The following is a 16,718-nucleotide window of genomic DNA, read 5'->3' as shown; positions in this document are numbered from 1 at the left end:
CATTTTAAACTGGGATGCCTTTGTTACTCTAGGAGTAAAAGCCAGACATGACACTGAGTATTAATTTTGTTCAGAGATTTGGGGCAAAGAGGTGGGGAGGTCGTGCCCTTAAGTTTTTGCACATCTGCTGGCAAAGAAAAGTTGTGGCTGGAGCTACGCCTTCGGCCTTTAACCCCAGACCCCCAAGGATCAGAGTTCACACTCCTCTGGTGTTAGAATATGTGATTAAAGTTTGAGAAGCACAGTTTTATTGATCCCACATCTGCCCAAACCCTAGGCCCTAGTTCCCTCAGGCAGAAGGCCCTGTGGTCAGTGTGGTCAGGCGATGGCTGCTGTCTCCCTGTCCTTCTGCCCCAGGCGGTAATGAACCTCAGGAAGCGCCCTTAGTCTCTCTGCAGCCTGGAAGGGGGAAAGGGGATAATCAGAGAGGGTAAGGGCTGCCCAGAATGGTGAGTGCTAGGAGACGCTAGACACTGGGGGAGAGCATGCAGGGTGGGGAGGCTGGTGAGAACGACCACTGAAATAGCCAGAGGATGAAGGAGTCAGCTTCTGAGTCCCTAGAAATACCCAGGTCGTGGGGATTCTCAGGGTCATGATTGTTGGGATCCCTTGAGGAAATAGGAGGGAAAAGGGGACCCAAGGACCCAGGGTGCTCCAAGTCCACACCTGCTCAGGGGTGAGGTCTCTCTGGGCCTGGGCAAGCATTTCATAGCCAACCATGAATTTCCGGACTGTGGCAGAGCGCAGGAGTGGAGGATAATAATGAGCATGTAGCTGCCAGTGGTCCCAGTTGGCTCCAGCCTCTGATCCGATAGGAGCCCCTGGTGGGAAGAAGGCAGAGATAGTTGGGAAGGGTCCTTTCTTAGTTCTTCAGCCTAGCTCTTACCCCCAGACCACAGCAGGTACCTGAAAACTACATCTTCCAGCATTCCCTGCCAGAGAGGAGACAAGGCATTGGAAAGCCCACTGGGAGACATAGTTTCACCACGTTCACTTCTCCACTCTCAGTCCCAGCATCCCTGCCCTGAACACTTCCCCAGCAAGTGTTCCAAGGCCTGCTGGGAGTTGCAGTCCACTAAGCTGGGACCCAGGAGCCCAGAAATGGTGTTGGGGTTAGATATGGGTACTCAAAAAGCCTCACCGTGCCAGCCCATGGAGTAGGGAAAGGATGTCTCAAATAGGTTGTCATACTTGGTCAAGAGCTTCTTCATGATGGAGGCTAGATCTGGAATCAGAGCCTGACTCTCAGTCTGGGGCCCAGATGCTGGCCCCACCAGAACCATCCCCATCCAAAGCCTGGCCCCAGGGTCCCACCTGGGAGACTCACCGTCACGCTCAGCCGGGGTCAGCTCAGGCAGCCGCCGCACATGCCGACGGGGCAGTAGTAGTGTCTGGAAGGGCCACACTGCCCAGAAGGGGACCAGCACTAACCAGTGCTCACTGGTTAGGACCAGACGGTCCTAGGCCGACCAAATGGAGATGAGGTCATCAAGGTGGGTGTGAGGGGGGTCAGCAAATAGGCAAGGGAAGGAGAAGAGAAGAGGTACCCAGAAACCGATGGTTTCTCACCACTCCACCACTACCACCCTAGTCTAAGCCATCATCACCTTTCCTTTAGCTTACTGCTATGTCCTCCTAGCAAGTCTCTCTGCTACTTCCCTTCTACCCTCCTCCTTCACACACCTCTCCTTTTTGGGGTGAGGTTACGGGCTTCCTGGGGACACAAGATCCAGCTTTCTCCCACCTTCCTGAGCAGCTCTTGGCGGCCGTACTCCATTAGCAGGGGCTCTCCGTGCTGACTCTGATAGGCCCGCTGAGATCGCTCCTCACGCTGGGCAACATCTGGCAGGAAACTGCTGGCCCACACCTGTCAAGGGGAAGGAGAAGAGCAGACAGTATCCCTCACCTCCAAGCCTCCACATCACTAGCATACTTCCTCTGTTTTCCCTTACTCCAGTTCCCCACCCCACACTGTCTTGGACTCAGTCCAGATATCCACTGAAGCCCCTGACACACATACCTGGCAGTGGGGATGGGGGTTGGAACAGCCCATCATGGCTCCTTTGTTTTCAAAGATCTATGAAGTAGGGGTAGGGAGCTTTATAGCCAAAAGGACAGCAAGTCAACCCCTCCGAAACACAACCTGTGGAAATAAAAATGCCACTTCCCAAAACCAAACTGTACCACCCCCACCCTGCCCATCTAGGGGAGGGGGCGACCTCACAGACCTGCACCCAAGGGTACTGGGCACCCAGCTCCTCTGTGACTGAGGCCCATGCATCAACGACAGCTCGGATCTCAGGGACTGACATGAGTGGCAGTGTCACATCCGACCAGGGGTGGAAGCACATAACCTTACTAGGTGGTAAAGGAGGGAGAGATGACAGAGATACAGGGCTCGTTGAGCTGGGGGCAGGGCCCAACCCCAGTGCTCAGTCCAGGCCTCGGGTTGAAGGGTGTAAGAGTGGAAATTCATAGTTACCAAACTCCTCGAGCAGCCTCTGCTTGGAAAAGGGGGTGATCACTGGGTCCTAAGACAAAGGGGTATCACTCTCTGCAACAGAAGTCCCCCAACAAGGTCCAGCCTCTTTTCTCCCCAACAGCAGCTAGATCCAACTTACCTGGACTAGGGGCATCAGGCTGCAGAGCTGGGAAGTCATTGTCAAACAGGAAGGTGCCTTCATAGTGGGGATTCACCTACAGACAAGGATGGGCTAGAAGCATTTGCTGGCCCATACCACCAGTCATCTGATGGGCTTCAAGGCTACAAGGCGGGAAGAAGGCCACTCTGAGGTCAAAAAGACTTGGTGGGATATGACTCAGAGGTCCACTCCCCTGTGGGGCGAAGGGCTAGGGTCCACTCCCCTGTAGGGTGAAGAGAAGCTCTAAGGGCAGTGGATGGGGAACTACTCCCCCCGGGCCCAGCCTGCAGATGTAGGATCTAAAGACTTACCTCTCCATTGGCCCGTGTGGCCCCCGGACACAGAGGGTTGTGGGGGTCATGGCGGGGTACTGTCGTCAGAAGCGGGGGTTCTACCTGCCCCTGCCAGGGCCGCTTCATGCGGTGCGCTGACACCAGCACCCACTCATCTTGTAGCGGGTTGTAGCGGATATGCTGATGCTCTGGAGGCAAACCGTCAAGATCAGTCACAAAGCCCTATGCCCCTTTCTCCCCTGGGTCTTACCCACCAGCAGGCCCAAGCTCGGATGCACCCTGTTATCCCCACCCTACTCAGGAGCTAAAGGCCAGAGCTTGGGCGTTCCCAGCGCCAATCAGCCTGCAGCCCCAACACCGGCGTGTCCCTTCGCCGCGCGTGCCTGGACGGGTGGGCGCGCCGACCTGCGGGCAGGGACGACAACTTCCTAAGGAAGGGGAGGGCTCAGCTTTGCTTCCCAGCGAGTCCCGGCCGCCCTGCGGTTACCGCTCGCCCGGAAGGTTGTAGCCATGGCGTCCGCCTCCGACGCCTGCCGGCGCTGCTCAGGACACGCTCCCCTGCGCGCCAGGAGGCCACCGGGTGGAGATACCTTCGGTAACTTCTACCTGCTCACCTCGCCCCCACCGCCTAGTCGGCCCGGCTCTGCCCCGCCCTCGCCCTCGCCCCGCCCTCGCTGATTGGACAGCCGCAAGCACGTGACTGTCTGAGGGCCGGCCCGGCCACCTAGGGGCGGAGTTCAGGACTGCCTACAGCTACAGGGGGCGACTTTGATGATCCCACTCTAGGGCCAAAGCCACTAACTACCCTGGAAGAACCTCTGTGAAAGCTGCTTACCACAGATCCCTCGGCTCCAGGATGCTTACAAGAGTTATTTGCTTTCTTAAAGTCATTCATTTGGTCATTCAGCAAATATTTACTATCTATCACCACGTGCCAGGCCCCTAGGCTCCACATGGCGCAAAGGGATGTTCCTGTGTGCACGAGTCAGGCATAGACTCAGCCCTCCCAGAGCTTACATTCTAGGGTAAGTCAGAGTATAACTCTGGATCCACAGTCACCTCACTCACCTGCTTGGTGGCTCTGGCAGAGGAAAGGCAAGGAGGTGGGAGTGAGGGGCTGTGGGGCTTGATTTGCTTCAGCTAAACCTTGGCTTCAGGTATTATCTGGAGGAGTGGGTACCTCACCGTAACCATGCCCTAGCCCCACCAGGCAGCAGAAACGGGTTTGGGAAAAAAGGGCTAAGTAATCATATTCTCTCTCTCTCTCATATACACACACACACACAAAGCACAAGAAGTGGTCAGGGTAAGAGGGCTATAAGAAATCTGAAAATGTGGAGAGGACAGGACTATCAGTAGCTCCAACCACAATCTGGGTGGGGTCAGAGGTGTTTCCTTTGCACACCCCTGTCCCTTCTCCAACTTTTCCTTGGAACAAACCAGTTGGCTAACACTAGGATAAACTTCAAATTAATTCCTCCCCTGACACTTTATAGAGCCATCTAAATATTGTCTGAACCTCCTCCCCATTTCACAGTGGAGAACCGAGGCCTCAAGATCACCCAGAGGATAAGTGGCCAAGCTGAGATTTCAACCCAAGTTTCCAAGCTCTTCCTGATACTTTGAAATGCCTCTGAGACTTCAGTGAGTTTTTGTTTGTTTGTTTGTTTTTTGGCCATGCCGTGTGCAGGATCTCAGTTCCCTGACCAGGGATTGAACCTGTGTCATAGCAGTGAGAACCCAGAATCCTAACCACTAGGCCACCAGGAAACTCCCTCAGTGAGCCTTAAGATAGAAACCTAGTGAGCTAGGAACTGGGAAGTAGCAGTGAGGGCCCTTCCCCCAAACCAGGCCAGGACAAGCCAGGTGTTTTGCTGAGCTCAGATGTAAAAACTGGGTCATAGGTCATTTACCTTATCTCTGCCCAGGGGCCTCAGACTGGAATCTAAAGAGGCCACTAGGTAGAGGGCAGGGAGCAGGGAGCTAAGAAACCAGAGTTTTACATGTCCCACTGGCTGCACGTGTAATAGGGATGTAAGGGGGATAAAAGATACACTTTTTGTGGAAAGGGAATGTTGCCTTGCTATTTCAGTAAACAACAAATTTTGCTACAGCATCAGTGCTGCGGCTGCCCCCACAACTGTGGTGCGCCCTGAGGGGAATTCAAGATGGAGAAAAACAGGAAGCATTATCAGCTTTTTTTTTTTTTAACTATTTGCTTATTTACTTTTGTAAATGCTTTTTTTTTTCTTTTCTTTTTTCTTTTTTGGCCACGTTGTGCGGCGTGTGGGATCCTAATCCCCCGACCAGGCTTCCAACCTGCGCCCCCTGCATTGGGAGCGTGGAGTCTTAACCACTGGACCGCCAGGGAAGTCCCAGCATTATGTGCTTACTTCACTTAGTATGATAATCTCTAGGTCCATCCATATTGCCGCAAATGGCATTCTTTTTTTTTTTTTTTTTTGCGGTACGCAGGCCTCTCACTGTTGTGGCCTCTCCCGTTGCAGAGCACAGGCTCCGGACGCGCAGGCTCAGCGGCCATGGCTTATGGGCCCAGCTGCTCCGCAGCATGTGGGATCTTCCCGGACCGGGGCACGAACCCGTGTCCCCTGCATCGGCAGGCGGACTCTCAACCACTGCGCCACCAGGGAAGCCCTAAATAATCCCTTTTTTATCATTCCCTTCTTGGTTAAATTTCTCAAAAATTAGTTCATCTTCCCAGCCTCTACTCTTACCCGCACAGTACACTATAACATGTTTTTTGCCCTGTAGTAGTCGGCGTAAATAATCTTAGCTGCTGTAACAAACAACCTCCAAACTCAGTGGCTTAGTACCATGGTCCATTGTGGGAGAGAGGGAGAGCTCTGTCCCATGCAGCATTTGGAATTCTCCACTACTTAATTGTATGTAACTATATTAGATAAGACAAGAAAGTGAGTGTCAAGAATTTCACAGATTTTACGAGCCAGACCTGGAAATGGCATATGTCATTTCTGCCTATACTTCATTGGACAGAACACAATCACATGGCCTCACCTAACTACAAAGTAGACTGGCTGCCCAAGAGCAAAAGGAATGGATTTGTGAATGTATAGCATAATCTCTGCTACATGCCCATACTGAGAAACCCAATGACCATTTCCAGTCTTTTCATAGGACCACTCAATTATATTTGACTGTGTTGACCATTCCATTACTCTCACATGTGAGGCTACACTCTTCCAGTTCTCTTCTGCTTTATGTTTTATTGATATAACTAACACATATGACACCACATGCCAGACACTAATTGCTTTGTAAATATTAACTCATTTAGTCTTCATCACAATAAAGGTATGTACTTTTATTCATCCCATTTTACAGATGAGAAAACTGAGTCACAAAGAGTTTAAGTAACTTGCCCAAGATCACACAACCAGTAGGTGGCGGGAGCCAGGCTTTTAACACAGTCAGTCCTGTCCAGAGTGTCTTTCTTATCACAGCACTATGCTGCCTCTTTTCTCTTGTTTCTTTTCTGCTTCTCTTCCTTTTTCACTCCCTCCCCCCACAATCCCCGCCGCCGCCGCCGATAACCTTCAGTTGGCTTACAAGGCCCTCCTCTCATATTTTGTACTTCAGAATAAAGAATGAATTGTTGGCCCCCGGAAGACCCCACGCTGTCTCTCCTTGGTGCCTTTGCTCTTGGAGTAGGTCTCACTGGCTCACTGGAATGCCCTTCCCATCGCTCTTAAAGACACTGCTCAGGTGTCACCGCCTCCAAAAGCCTTCCGTAACGTTCCCAAGTAGAAGAGCCTCCTTCCCACCTCCTGTGCTAGCAAAGGCGGGCCTTAACCATCACAAGTCCGGAAGGCCCTGCTTCCGGGTTGCCTGCTTCACCAGTCAGTGAGCCCAGGCGGGCCAGTCCATTCTGGGTCTCACCGCCACCCCCGCAACCCCAAGTAGAACGGCGCTAGGCGAGGCGTGCCTAGATACCCCAACGCCTGCAGCTAGGAGAGCTTGGCCCCGCCCCCTTTCCTGACGCGCGCGGCACCGCCCCGCCCTTCGGCGCACCCGGCTCTCCGAGAGATAATGGTTCGACCCGAGAGGCGGTGCCCCGGTGCCCTGGCAGTTCCGATTGGCCAGGGCGAGCCGTACCACGGCGGTGGCGGGGGAACGGGTCGTAGACGGCGCGCCAAGAGACACGGAGGCAGTGAGGGTCACAGCCTTAGGCCCCCACCTCTCTCTGCGCTGCGCTGGGCCAGGCCGCCCTTTGGGATGCAGTGGGCCGTGGGCCGGCGGTGGGCGTGGGCCGCGCTGCTCCTGGCGGCCGCGGCTGTGCTGGCCCAGGTGGTCTGGCACTGGCTGGGCACTCAGAGCTTCGTCTTCCAGCATGAAGAGATCGCGCAGCTGGCTCGGCAGTACGCCGGTGAGGCGGCAGGTGGAGGGTAGGGGGCTGGGGAGGGCCGGGCGTAGCTGGAGGTTCCGGGGGCACCGTTCCCCAGTTCGTGACCGATGCTGGCCCTGACTTGGTTGTTCCTCTGCCCCCGCCAGGGCTGGACCACGAGCTGGCCTTCTCTCGGCTGATCGTGGAGCTGCGGCGCCTGCACCCAGGCCACGTGCTGCCCGACGAGGAGCTGCAGTGGGTGTTCGTGAACGCGGGAGGCTGGATGGGCGCCATGTGCCTTCTGCACGCCTCCCTGTCCGAGTACGTGCTGCTCTTCGGCACCGCCCTGGGCTCTAGCGGCCACTCGGGTCAGTGCTGGCGGCGGGCCGGACTGGGAGGCTGGGGCTGTACAAGGGCCCATGCCCTCCTTCCTGATGTTCGGCCAGGCCGTCGAGTGGAGCGGATACCCTGATATTCAGTGTCCATTTGATTGTCTCTCAGGGCGCTATTGGGCTGAGATCTCGGATACCATCATCTCTGGCACCTTCCACCAGTGGAGAGAGGGCACTACCAAAAGCGAGGTCTTCTACCCAGGTGGGTAAGGTGGCTCTGTTAGAGAGGTGGGTCTCTTCATTCTTGGATGCCTATAGTTGGAGGAAAGAGCCATGGCGTGGAAAAGGGGTGCGTTGAAGGGCCCTCGTCCTAGTTCCTTTGCCCTCTAGTTAAGCCCCAGGTGGTTGGTTGAGGCAGGGTTCAGGGTCTCTGTTGCCTTCCTCTGTCAAATGGAAACAAAACATAACAGCTCCCTGTTAACCACGTCTGATTTTAATGATCCAGTATTCCAGCAGTTGTTGGGGAGATCAGAAATGCTCTCATGCCCCCAAAGACAAGGCAGACAGTTGTCTTCCCTCTTGCGTATAATGAAACATTTGGACTTCTAAGTAAGTTTGAGGTTGAATATTACAAGCATATTACAAGTTACGACAAGCATATTACAAGTTACGAATATACAAGCATATTACAAGTTACGACATTGTAACTGAACAGGTACATTTCTCAGAAAGCCTGGCAGGTCTTATATTCACCTCTCCCTATCTAACAGGCCCAAGTTTAGCTAAACTTCTGCTTGACATGAGTTAGGCTTGGGAATGCAGACCTCCATGACTCCCAAACAATGGTGCAGGGCCAGGTGAAGCTTCCCCCAAGAGAGGACATGAGCCAGGTGATGCCACACAGGAAAGTTTAAGAGTGGCCACCTTAGCCTCGTACCCTTGCAGATGGGCAGCCAGGCCAGTGAGGTAAGGCTTTTCCTTTCCTGAAGCTCCCTCTCCATTCCCTACCCCTAGAGAGCCCACAGGCTAGGGAGGTGGTGGCAATGGGAGGGCAGGGCCTGGCTCTTCATGTGGGTGTTCCCTGTCCCCCCAGGGGAGACAGTGGTGCACGGGCCTGGTGAGGCAACGGCTGTGGAGTGGGGGCCAAACACATGGATGGTGGAGTACGGCCGGGGTGTCATCCCATCTACCCTGGCCTTCGCGCTGGCTGACACAATCTTCAGCACCCAGGACTTCCTCACCCTCTTCTATACTCTTCAAGCCTATGCCCGGGGCCTCCGGCTTGAACTCACCACCTACCTCTTTGGCCAGGACGCCTGACCAGCCAGGCCTGAAGGAGGACCTGTGGATGGACAGGAGCGGGCAGGCCTGCACACATCCACTTGCTGGAGCCCACGTGAAAAGACATGGACATACTCACAACATGCAGATACTGAGTTCCTGGTGTATGAGCAGGGACACACATGCATACAACCAAACATAGTCATGGGAACACATGGGACACACATTCAGATACTGAATCCTGTGTGTACGGCAGCATTACGCATTCACACCCATGCAGAGAGGGACCCCCACGTATACCAAAGGGGCCAGTCATGTTCGAGCACATATCCCACAAGCTCGACTCACTAACTCAGGCCTTTCCAGAGCTTCTCTGCCCCTAGTCAGGCTCTGGAGTTAGGGATGGGGGTGGCTATTACAAACTGCCTGGGTCTGACCCTTCAACCCAGCAGCCATTGGGGGGGGATGAGGGAGAAGAGGAGCTGCCTGTGGAGGCTCCCTTCACCTGCAACTGTGATGCCCTTCCCCTTCATCTCCTTGTCCTCACCATATGCCTTACCCCATTCTGTTCCCCTGCTATGCAAGTACCCTCATGGCCTGTCCCCACCCTCGCAACCAAGTTAGCTGGAGAACCAGAAGAATGTGGCAAATGCTGAGGTTATACCTCCCTCCAGGGTATAATGGTGAGGCTGGCCTCAGCGAGGGCCCAGTGCTGGGGTGAGGACCTAGACAGGTGGGCCCAGGTCCAAGGGGTTGCCGCTGGCCTAGAGAAAGCCTTTTCTGCACGCACACACACAGACACTTACTACAGCTTCCAGACACTGCCTTTGCTGCATTCTCTGTCCATCTATCTGTGTCTGTCAATAAAGACCTGTTGAACAGTTTCATTTCTTTTCGTGTCTGAGCAGCAGGAGGACCTCTAACTCCTGGGGGCCTCAGGAAGGCCTCTCCCTTGTGTGATTCAGTTTATGACAGCAGCTTTTTACTGTATACTTTAGTGTTCCCAGGAATCACCTGGCAGGCTCGTTGACTCTACAGATTATTGTGCCCAATCCCCAGAGATCAGTTCTGGGTTGAGGCCTTGAGATCTGCATGTTTAATAAGATTCTCTCCACCAGGTTTGAATGCCACAATTTCAGGAATTCATGGCTGGGTGAGGTGGTGTGTGTCTTGCTCTTGGTCTCCTCTCTGCCAGTGCTGTTCTGGGCACAGTCCCGGGACTCCTGCCCTGGATGACCACGGGGTGGCAGTGTGCAGCCACTTTTGGGCTGAAAGGCATAGTCACTCTCCAACTCCTTTTTTCTAGGTTTCCAGGGTATCATGTCCACGTCCACCCAGAGCAGTTCTTTCTCTCCAGTCTGCCTTTTCCAGGACCCCCCACTTCTGTGGAGGCTCCCGGGGCTGGGGAGCAGGCACACTATCTGGTGGTGTCTAAGGTAGTGGGGGGCTGGGGCTAGGATGAGGCCAGAGAGGTGCCTGAAGTACACACTCCCAAGGGTCCTGCACTTGCCTCACCCTCCTCCTGGCCCTGTTCTGAAGATGAGCAAGGCCCAGGCCTCTCACTTCTTAGGATTCTGTTATATTAAAAATGGAAGGAACATGATTATAAAAAAATGTACATTCTAAAAATTTGATATTCTAATGAGTAAAAATATAAAAGACTACATGTATAACCATCTGGAAGCAACATCAAAAGTCTAAATATGTGGCTCAGAATGAATGTGAGGCCCAGGCAAGGTGGCCATCCTGACACCTTACCACCACCACAGTGTTGGCCATGACAGGTCCTGTCTGGGGCCTCTCCGTTTGATCACAGGTTGCAAAGCCAAGCCTCAGGATTTCTCCCACCCTGTAACCCAGCTTTGCCTCTAGGCTTAGAGCCCCCACCTGTTACGGATGCCTCAGCTCCCTTTGTCATCCCTACCTTTCACATAGGACTAGGCTCCCAGGCCCCTCCCCATCTCTGTTGCTAAGTCCAGTGTTGATTTCTTCTCACTTTCATTTGACACAGTTACTCTTAAAAGACTCCTGTGGCTTACAGGACACTACTCTCTTCCTTCATTGCCTCCTTTGCTAGATCTGGCTCATTTCCTCAACCTCTCACTTCCCAGGTTTACACTGCTCTGAGGTGATCTCAACCATTTCATGACTTTAAATACCATCTAGGGAATTCCCTGGAGGTCCAATGGTTAGGACTGGATGCTTCCACTGCTGGGGCCCAGGTTCAATCCCTGGCCAGGGAACTAAGATCCCCACGGTGTGGCCATAAATAAATAGATAAATACCATCTATATGTCTATATACTAGTCTTACTGAGATACAATTGACATGTAAAATTTTATTAGTTTAAGGTATACAACATAATGATTTCATATATGTCTATATTGTGAAATGATTACCACAATAAGTTTAGTTAACATCCATCACCTCACATAGTTACAAAGCTTTTTCCTGTGATGAGCACTTTCAAGACCTGCTCTCTTAGCAACTTTCAGATATACGATATAGTATTGTTGACTATAGTCATTATGCTGTACGTTACATCCCCAGGACTTATTTATCTTAAAACTGGAAGTTTACCTTTTGACCACATTCATCCATTTTCCCCCTGGCCCTGCCTCACCCCTGGCCTCTGGCAACCACCAATCTGTTCTCTGTTTCTGTGACTTGAGTCTTTTTGTTTGTTTGTTTTTATTTTTATTATTATTATTTTGTGTGTGTGTGTGGTACACGGGCCTCTCACTGTTGTGGCCTCTCCCGTCGAGGAGCGCAGGCTCAGCGGCCATGGCTCACGGGCCCAGCCGCTCCGCGGCATATGGGATCCTCTCAGACCAGGGCACGAACCTGTGTCCCCTGCATTGGCAGGCGGACTCTCAACCACTGCGCCACCAGGGAAGCCCTGTTTGTTTGTTTTTAGATTCCACATATAAGTGAGAACATACAGCAGTTGTCTTTATCTGATTATTTCACTTAGCATAATGCCCTCAAGGATGAATGAATAAAGAAAATGTGGTATATATCTACAATGGAATATTATTCGGCCATGAAAAAGAAGGAAACCCTGCTATTTGCAACAACATGTTTCGATCTTGAGGACCATCTATGTATCTTATGCCTAATATTTTGTCTCAGTCTAAACCTCCTCTGAGCTCGATTCGGATATCTGACCACTTTCATCTCCACTTGACATCTCCACTTGGTCATCTAATTGGCATCTCAAACTTAAAGTGTTCAATGCGAACTGATTTCTCTCCCAATCCTGCACCTCCTGTAGTCTTTACTGCCTCAGTTAAGGGTACCTCCATTTACCCAGCTGCCTAGGCCAAAACACCTTGGAGTCATCTTGGATACCTCCCATTCTGTCACATTCTACATTCAAGACATCAACAGATCGTGTCTGGTTTATCTTCAAAGCATATTCAGAATCTAACCACTTCTTGCCACCCCCACTGCTATCACCCTGGTCCAAGCCAGCATCATCTCTTGCCTGGATTACTGCAAAGGCCTCCTAATTGAGCCTCATGCTTGCATCCCTTGTGGAGGGTTCTCCACACAACAGCCAGAGTCAGACTTTCAGTCTTTGCTCAGACATTTGCAATGCTTCCCATCTCATTCAGGCCTTTCACTGCCTCCAAGAACCTGCTCCAAGGTCTATGTTACCTCTGACCAAACATCCAACCGTTCACCTTGGCCATTGTGTTCTAGCCCAGTGGCCTCTTTGCTTTTCTTCTGACACATCACACTTCCACCTCAGGATATTTGCACCTGCTGTTCTCCTGACTGCATGGCTCTTCCTCCCCTCCTTCAGTTTCTGCTCAGCGAGTCCTTCCCTTAACATTTGGGTAATATCAGCCCTTCTGTGTTGGTTTTAAAATACCTCCAGGGGACATCCCTGGTGGCGCAGTGGTTAAGACTCCAAGCTCCCAATGCAGGGGGCCCAGGTTCGATGCCTGGTCAGGGAACTAGATCCCACATGCATGCTTCAACTAAGAGTTCACATGCCGCAACTAAGGAGCCAGCGAGCCGCAACTAAGGAGCCCACCTGCTGCAACTAAGACCCAGCACAACCAAATAAATAAATAAATAAAATGAAATACCTCCATACAATTTTTGATACTCTTCCTTTTAAGAAGTGAAGCCTAAGTCCGTTCCCCTTGAGTGCAGGCTGGACTTAGTTATGTACTTTTAACAATATATGGCAGAAGTGACGGTGTGAGACTTCTAAAACTAGGCCATAAAAAGCACTCTTCCCTCTTTAGTCACTCTCTCCGGGGGAAACCAACTGCCATGTTGGGAGGACACTCTGGTATGAGGTCCTCTCCCATGGAGAGGCCCACCTAGGGAGAACAGCCTCCTGCCAACAGAGCATGTGAGCAAAGTGGATCTTCCAGTCCCAGTCAAATCTTCAGATGACTGCAGCCCTAGCCAACATGTTTACTACAACCTCATGAAAGACACCACCACTCAGCTAAGCCACTCTCGAATTCCCTATCCACAGAATTGTGAAAACATAGATGTTTTTTCAAGCTTCTAAGTTTGAGTGTAATTTGTTGCACAGCAATAGGTAACTAATGGCACCCTTCCCTTTCTATTCCCCCCAACCCAGATTTATTTTTCTACATTTTACTTATCACCATGTGACACAATATACATTTCCCCCACTGGAATTATGCCATTATAATAAGGACTTTGTTTTATTTACTCCTGTGTCCAACAGTGCCTTGCATAAAGTAAGTGCTCAGTAAGTATGTGTTGGATTAATGGATGTCTAGGTCAGTCTGTCTGTCTCTGTGAGGTATAGGATCAGAGGGGGCTGTGTGTGGGTTTGAGACAGCCTTTCCTCTTCACAGATGGAGAGAGAGAGAAACCAGGTTCCAGTCAGGTTATTCCTTCCCCTTTGCCCTCCCCAGTTGTACCCTCCTGGCTCAGACCCCAAAGGTGAATTTACTATGCTTGATTGATTCTTTTCTTTTGGGAGTAGCGTCCAAGTCCCTTGCCCCTCTCCACCCCCTCCAAAGCAATCTCCAAACCCTCAACTGGAATGTCCCCAAGCTAGTTCCTACCTTTCCAACAGGAATCTTACCTTCATCTCTCTCCAGGCACTTTCTCTCTTCTGAGCAGCTAGGGAAGCTGGGTGGGGGGCGCAGTGGGGAGGCAAGCTGAGCACAGGAGTTGCCTTGGAGAGGGATGGCAGCGGAGGAGGCTGGACTCTGCCCCAGGAGAACTTATACCACGCCAAGCTATGGGGGCAGGGGCATTGGATCTGAAGGTGGTTGGATCACCAATGCCTCTTGATGGAAGAGGGATCTGACTGGCTGTCAGACCTGAAATCTGAGCGGGTGGGCACTGGAGTGTGAGCAGGACTGAGCCTCAGTGTGGCTGGCCAGAGATGGGCCACAGAGAATGTGGACTTAGTGCCACAGTGGGAGCTGGGCTGGGGACAAGGGTGGAGGCTGGAGACAGAGCAGGGGGCTGTCACCCACCACAAGATCCTGGTGAGAAGAGCTGGTGGTCCAGACCAGGGCAAGCTGGGTCTGAGAGGAGCAGACTCATTGGGAGAGGGTTGGGGAGGAGGCAAAAGTTACCTCTGAATTTCTGCCCCCTAGAGGAATCTTGGCCCTGAGACCAGTGTGCCTCACTGGGTATGAATGAGGTCAGGTGGTGCTCCCTGGTGCTGAGTTTGATACAGCAGAGTTTCACACCTATGCCAGGTATCACTCCTACAGAGGCGTGTTGTTCACTCACACACTTGGCATCACCTCCCGGTGACTCTCAATGCTTTTAGTAGGTCGATTCCCTTCCGCACAGGAAGAAACTGGGGAACGGATGAGGGTGCTTAAGAGGAGTGGGGTCCAGGGCTGCTGAGGAACAGCATCTCAGCATCTGGAGGATAACTGGGAGTAGGGTGGGCCTGGAGCAGTTGGCTAAAGGTGTCTGGAGCTAGAGATTGGGGAGTCATGCAAACATGGGTGGAGGATGTATGTGAAGATGGGCAAAATGCTGATCACTATTGAAATTCTGAGGATTGCCAGAGGTTCATTATATTATTCACTCTTCTTGGGTATATGTTTGAAAATTTCCATAATAGAACGTCAAATGAGCTAAAAGCCGTGTGGCTTTGTACCTGCAGGTGGTATGTGTGCCCTGCTGCTGGTGTGGAATGAGCTCAGAGACCTCTGAGTGTGTGGGTGCAGAAGTGAGTTCACCACCATGTGCGCGTATTGTGCAAACTGCAGCGTGCGTGCAGCTGGGGACAGCACCTGGGCAGGGCAGGGGAGAAGCTTCTGTTCTGCCCAGGCCCTCCAGTCTCACCCCAGCACCCCACAGAGTGAGTCCCCTCAGATCACAGCCTGTCCAGGCCTTTGGCGCTGTAGTATTTATGTAACCAAGTATGTGAGATAGGGCGGCTGTGTACCTTGAACTTGCGACAGGGTGTGTTGGTGTGTGAACACGAATGTTTGTATGTGGATTCCGGGCACTGAGTAAGGGTGTGGGGACCCCGCCTCCCCCGACTTGTGAGGCTGGGAGGGGCCCTGCTCCGGAGTTCGGTGGTGGTGGACTCCTCACTCTCCTTTGCACGATTCCCAGCAGCACTCCAGCGCCCTCTCCCCCCCACCCCCGAATCTGGCTGTATGGAGGGTGGGAGACACCTGTTGGGGGGCTGGAAGCGTCAGAGCCCACCGGGGCCTCTTCCGCTGCGCCCCCGCCCGCCCTGCCCCTCGCGGGTCCCGCCCCCGCGGCCGCAGCCGGCAGAGCAGCAAGTGAGCGCCCCGCGGCCAGAGGAGCGCGCGACTGCAGGAGCGCACGGCAGGGGCCCCGCACAGGGAACCGAGCTGAGACAGGGGCCGCCCGACAGGCGGGCTGAGCGGAGGGAGCGCCGTGGAGACGCCGGGGGCAGCGGGCCGCGCCAGGCTGGTGAGTGTGGCCGCGGGGAGCCAGAGAGCGGGCGTGGAGACGCTGCTGTCCCCGTCCCGGGCTCTACCCCCGGCATCCTCTGTTCCCTCTCCTCCTCGGTTCTAGTCCTCTGCGTCTCTGCCCCGTCTCTCCGTCTGTTTTCCCTGTCTCTCTCCCTCTCTATTTACTGTCTTGCCCGGTCTCTATTTCTAATCTCTTTCTTCTGTCTCTGTCTCCTGCTGCGTCGGTCTTTGCCTGTTCTCTCTCAACCCCGGCCTCAGTATTTGTCTCCCTCTGCCTCTGTCTGTCTGTCAGTCTCCCTGGACTGCTTGTCACTCAGGTCTTTGATATTTATCTCTTGCTCCTCTATCTCTCATACCTTCCCGGTCTCTCTACCGGATATCTCTATCAATCTCATCTCTCCCCGTCTCTGTTTCTCCATTCTTGTCTCTGTCTGATATTTCTGTCACCCTCCACCTTGGTCCCTCTCAGTCTCTTGTCTCTCGCCATCTCTCATTTCTATCCCCATATCTCCCTGTCATTGTCTCTCTCCCTCTCTGTTGGATCTCTCTCTCCTCCATCTCTCTCTGTTTCTTGGTCCCTGTCACCCTCTTTGATCTGCTCAGTCTCTACCTGTCCTCGGTCAACGTCTGTTTCTGTCTCTTTGGGTCTGGTCTCTGTCTCTCCTGCTCTTTTTACCTCTCTGTCCACCTCTGAGAAAGCTGTCTTTCTGTCTTTTTCCTTATGGCCCCCCTGCACTTCCCTGAATCCATAACCACCTCCCCTTGTGTTGGGGGCTTTGGGGGAGCGGGTGCAACACGCATAATTCTCTCCTCCACAGGCAGCCCTTTCCTCAGGGCAGCGCCTGGTGCCAGCCGGCCCACCAGTGGGGGGACTGCGCCTGGAAGCTGTA

General features: G+C 52.9%; 2 protein-coding genes across 8 annotated transcripts; one reads left to right on the top strand and one right to left on the bottom strand.

The window, feature by feature from the left end:
• Positions 1-225: 225 nt before the first annotated feature.
• Positions 226-3,579, bottom strand: GALT (galactose-1-phosphate uridylyltransferase). 4 transcript variants are annotated; one of them, XM_060013506.1, is made up of 11 exons: positions 3,423-3,579; positions 2,954-3,123; positions 2,622-2,697; positions 2,483-2,531; positions 2,229-2,358; positions 2,021-2,077; positions 1,745-1,867; positions 1,328-1,460; positions 1,142-1,225; positions 667-821; positions 226-399 (listed from the first exon to the last, which is right to left on the bottom strand). In XM_060013506.1, exons 1-11 carry the CDS (start codon positions 3,445-3,447, stop codon positions 319-321), a joined length of 1,083 nt encoding a protein of 360 aa, XP_059869489.1. In that variant the 5' UTR covers positions 3,448-3,579; the 3' UTR covers positions 226-318. The 4 variants fall into 4 exon arrangements, with proteins under 4 accessions (XP_059869489.1, XP_059869492.1, XP_059869490.1 ...); XM_060013509.1 differs by having other exon boundaries at positions 3,228-3,558; XM_060013507.1 differs by having other exon boundaries at positions 3,319-3,558.
• Positions 3,580-6,498: 2,919 nt separating this feature from the next.
• On the top strand, positions 6,499-9,107 carry SIGMAR1 (sigma non-opioid intracellular receptor 1). 4 transcript variants are annotated; one of them, XR_009519910.2, is made up of 4 exons: positions 6,499-7,340; positions 7,466-7,619; positions 7,800-7,892; positions 8,942-9,069. XR_009519910.2 is itself a non-coding variant. In XM_060014919.2 (4 exons), the coding sequence occupies exons 1-4, from the start codon at positions 7,004-7,006 to the stop codon at positions 8,962-8,964; spliced, it is 654 nt and encodes a 217-aa protein (XP_059870902.1). In that variant the 5' UTR covers positions 6,505-7,003; the 3' UTR covers positions 8,965-9,107. The 4 variants fall into 4 exon arrangements, 2 of the variants coding, with proteins under 2 accessions (XP_059870902.1, XP_059870901.1); XR_009519909.1 differs by lacking the exon at positions 8,942-9,069 and adding an exon at positions 8,724-8,858 and having other exon boundaries at positions 6,502-7,340; XM_060014919.2 differs by having other exon boundaries at positions 6,505-7,340; positions 7,466-7,666; positions 8,942-9,107.
• Positions 9,108-16,718: the final 7,611 nt, after the last annotated feature.

The sequence above is a fragment of the Delphinus delphis genome, chromosome 6 (genome assembly GCF_949987515.2).
Source record: "Delphinus delphis chromosome 6, mDelDel1.2, whole genome shotgun sequence".
Lineage (NCBI taxonomy): Eukaryota > Metazoa > Chordata > Mammalia > Artiodactyla > Delphinidae > Delphinus > Delphinus delphis.
The sequence above is the reverse complement of the archived record's forward strand: the minus strand, read 5'-3'. Positions and strand labels throughout refer to the sequence as shown.

Excerpts from the sequence above, each read along its gene's own strand:
- SIGMAR1 (XM_060014918.2), top strand. The coding sequence starts at position 7,004 with ATGGTTCGACCCGAGAGGCGGTGCCCCGGTGCCCTGGCAGTTCCGATT. Across the intron at positions 7,341-7,465 it reads GCTGGCTCGGCAGTACGCCG|GGCTGGACCACGAGCTGGCC; the intron begins GTGAGGCGGCAG and ends TGCCCCCGCCAG. Across the intron at positions 7,893-8,723 it reads AAGCGAGGTCTTCTACCCAG|GGGAGACAGTGGTGCACGGG; the intron begins GTGGGTAAGGTG and ends CTGTCCCCCCAG.
- GALT (XM_060013506.1), bottom strand. The coding sequence starts at position 3,447 with ATGGCTACAACCTTCCGGGCGAGCG. Across the intron at positions 2,698-2,953 it reads CCACACGGGCCAATGGAGAG|GTGAATCCCCACTATGAAGG; the intron begins GTAAGTCTTTAG and ends CCTTGTCTGTAG. Across the intron at positions 822-1,141 it reads CTACTCCATGGGCTGGCACG|GGGCTCCTATCGGATCAGAG; the intron begins GTGAGGCTTTTT and ends TCTTCCCACCAG.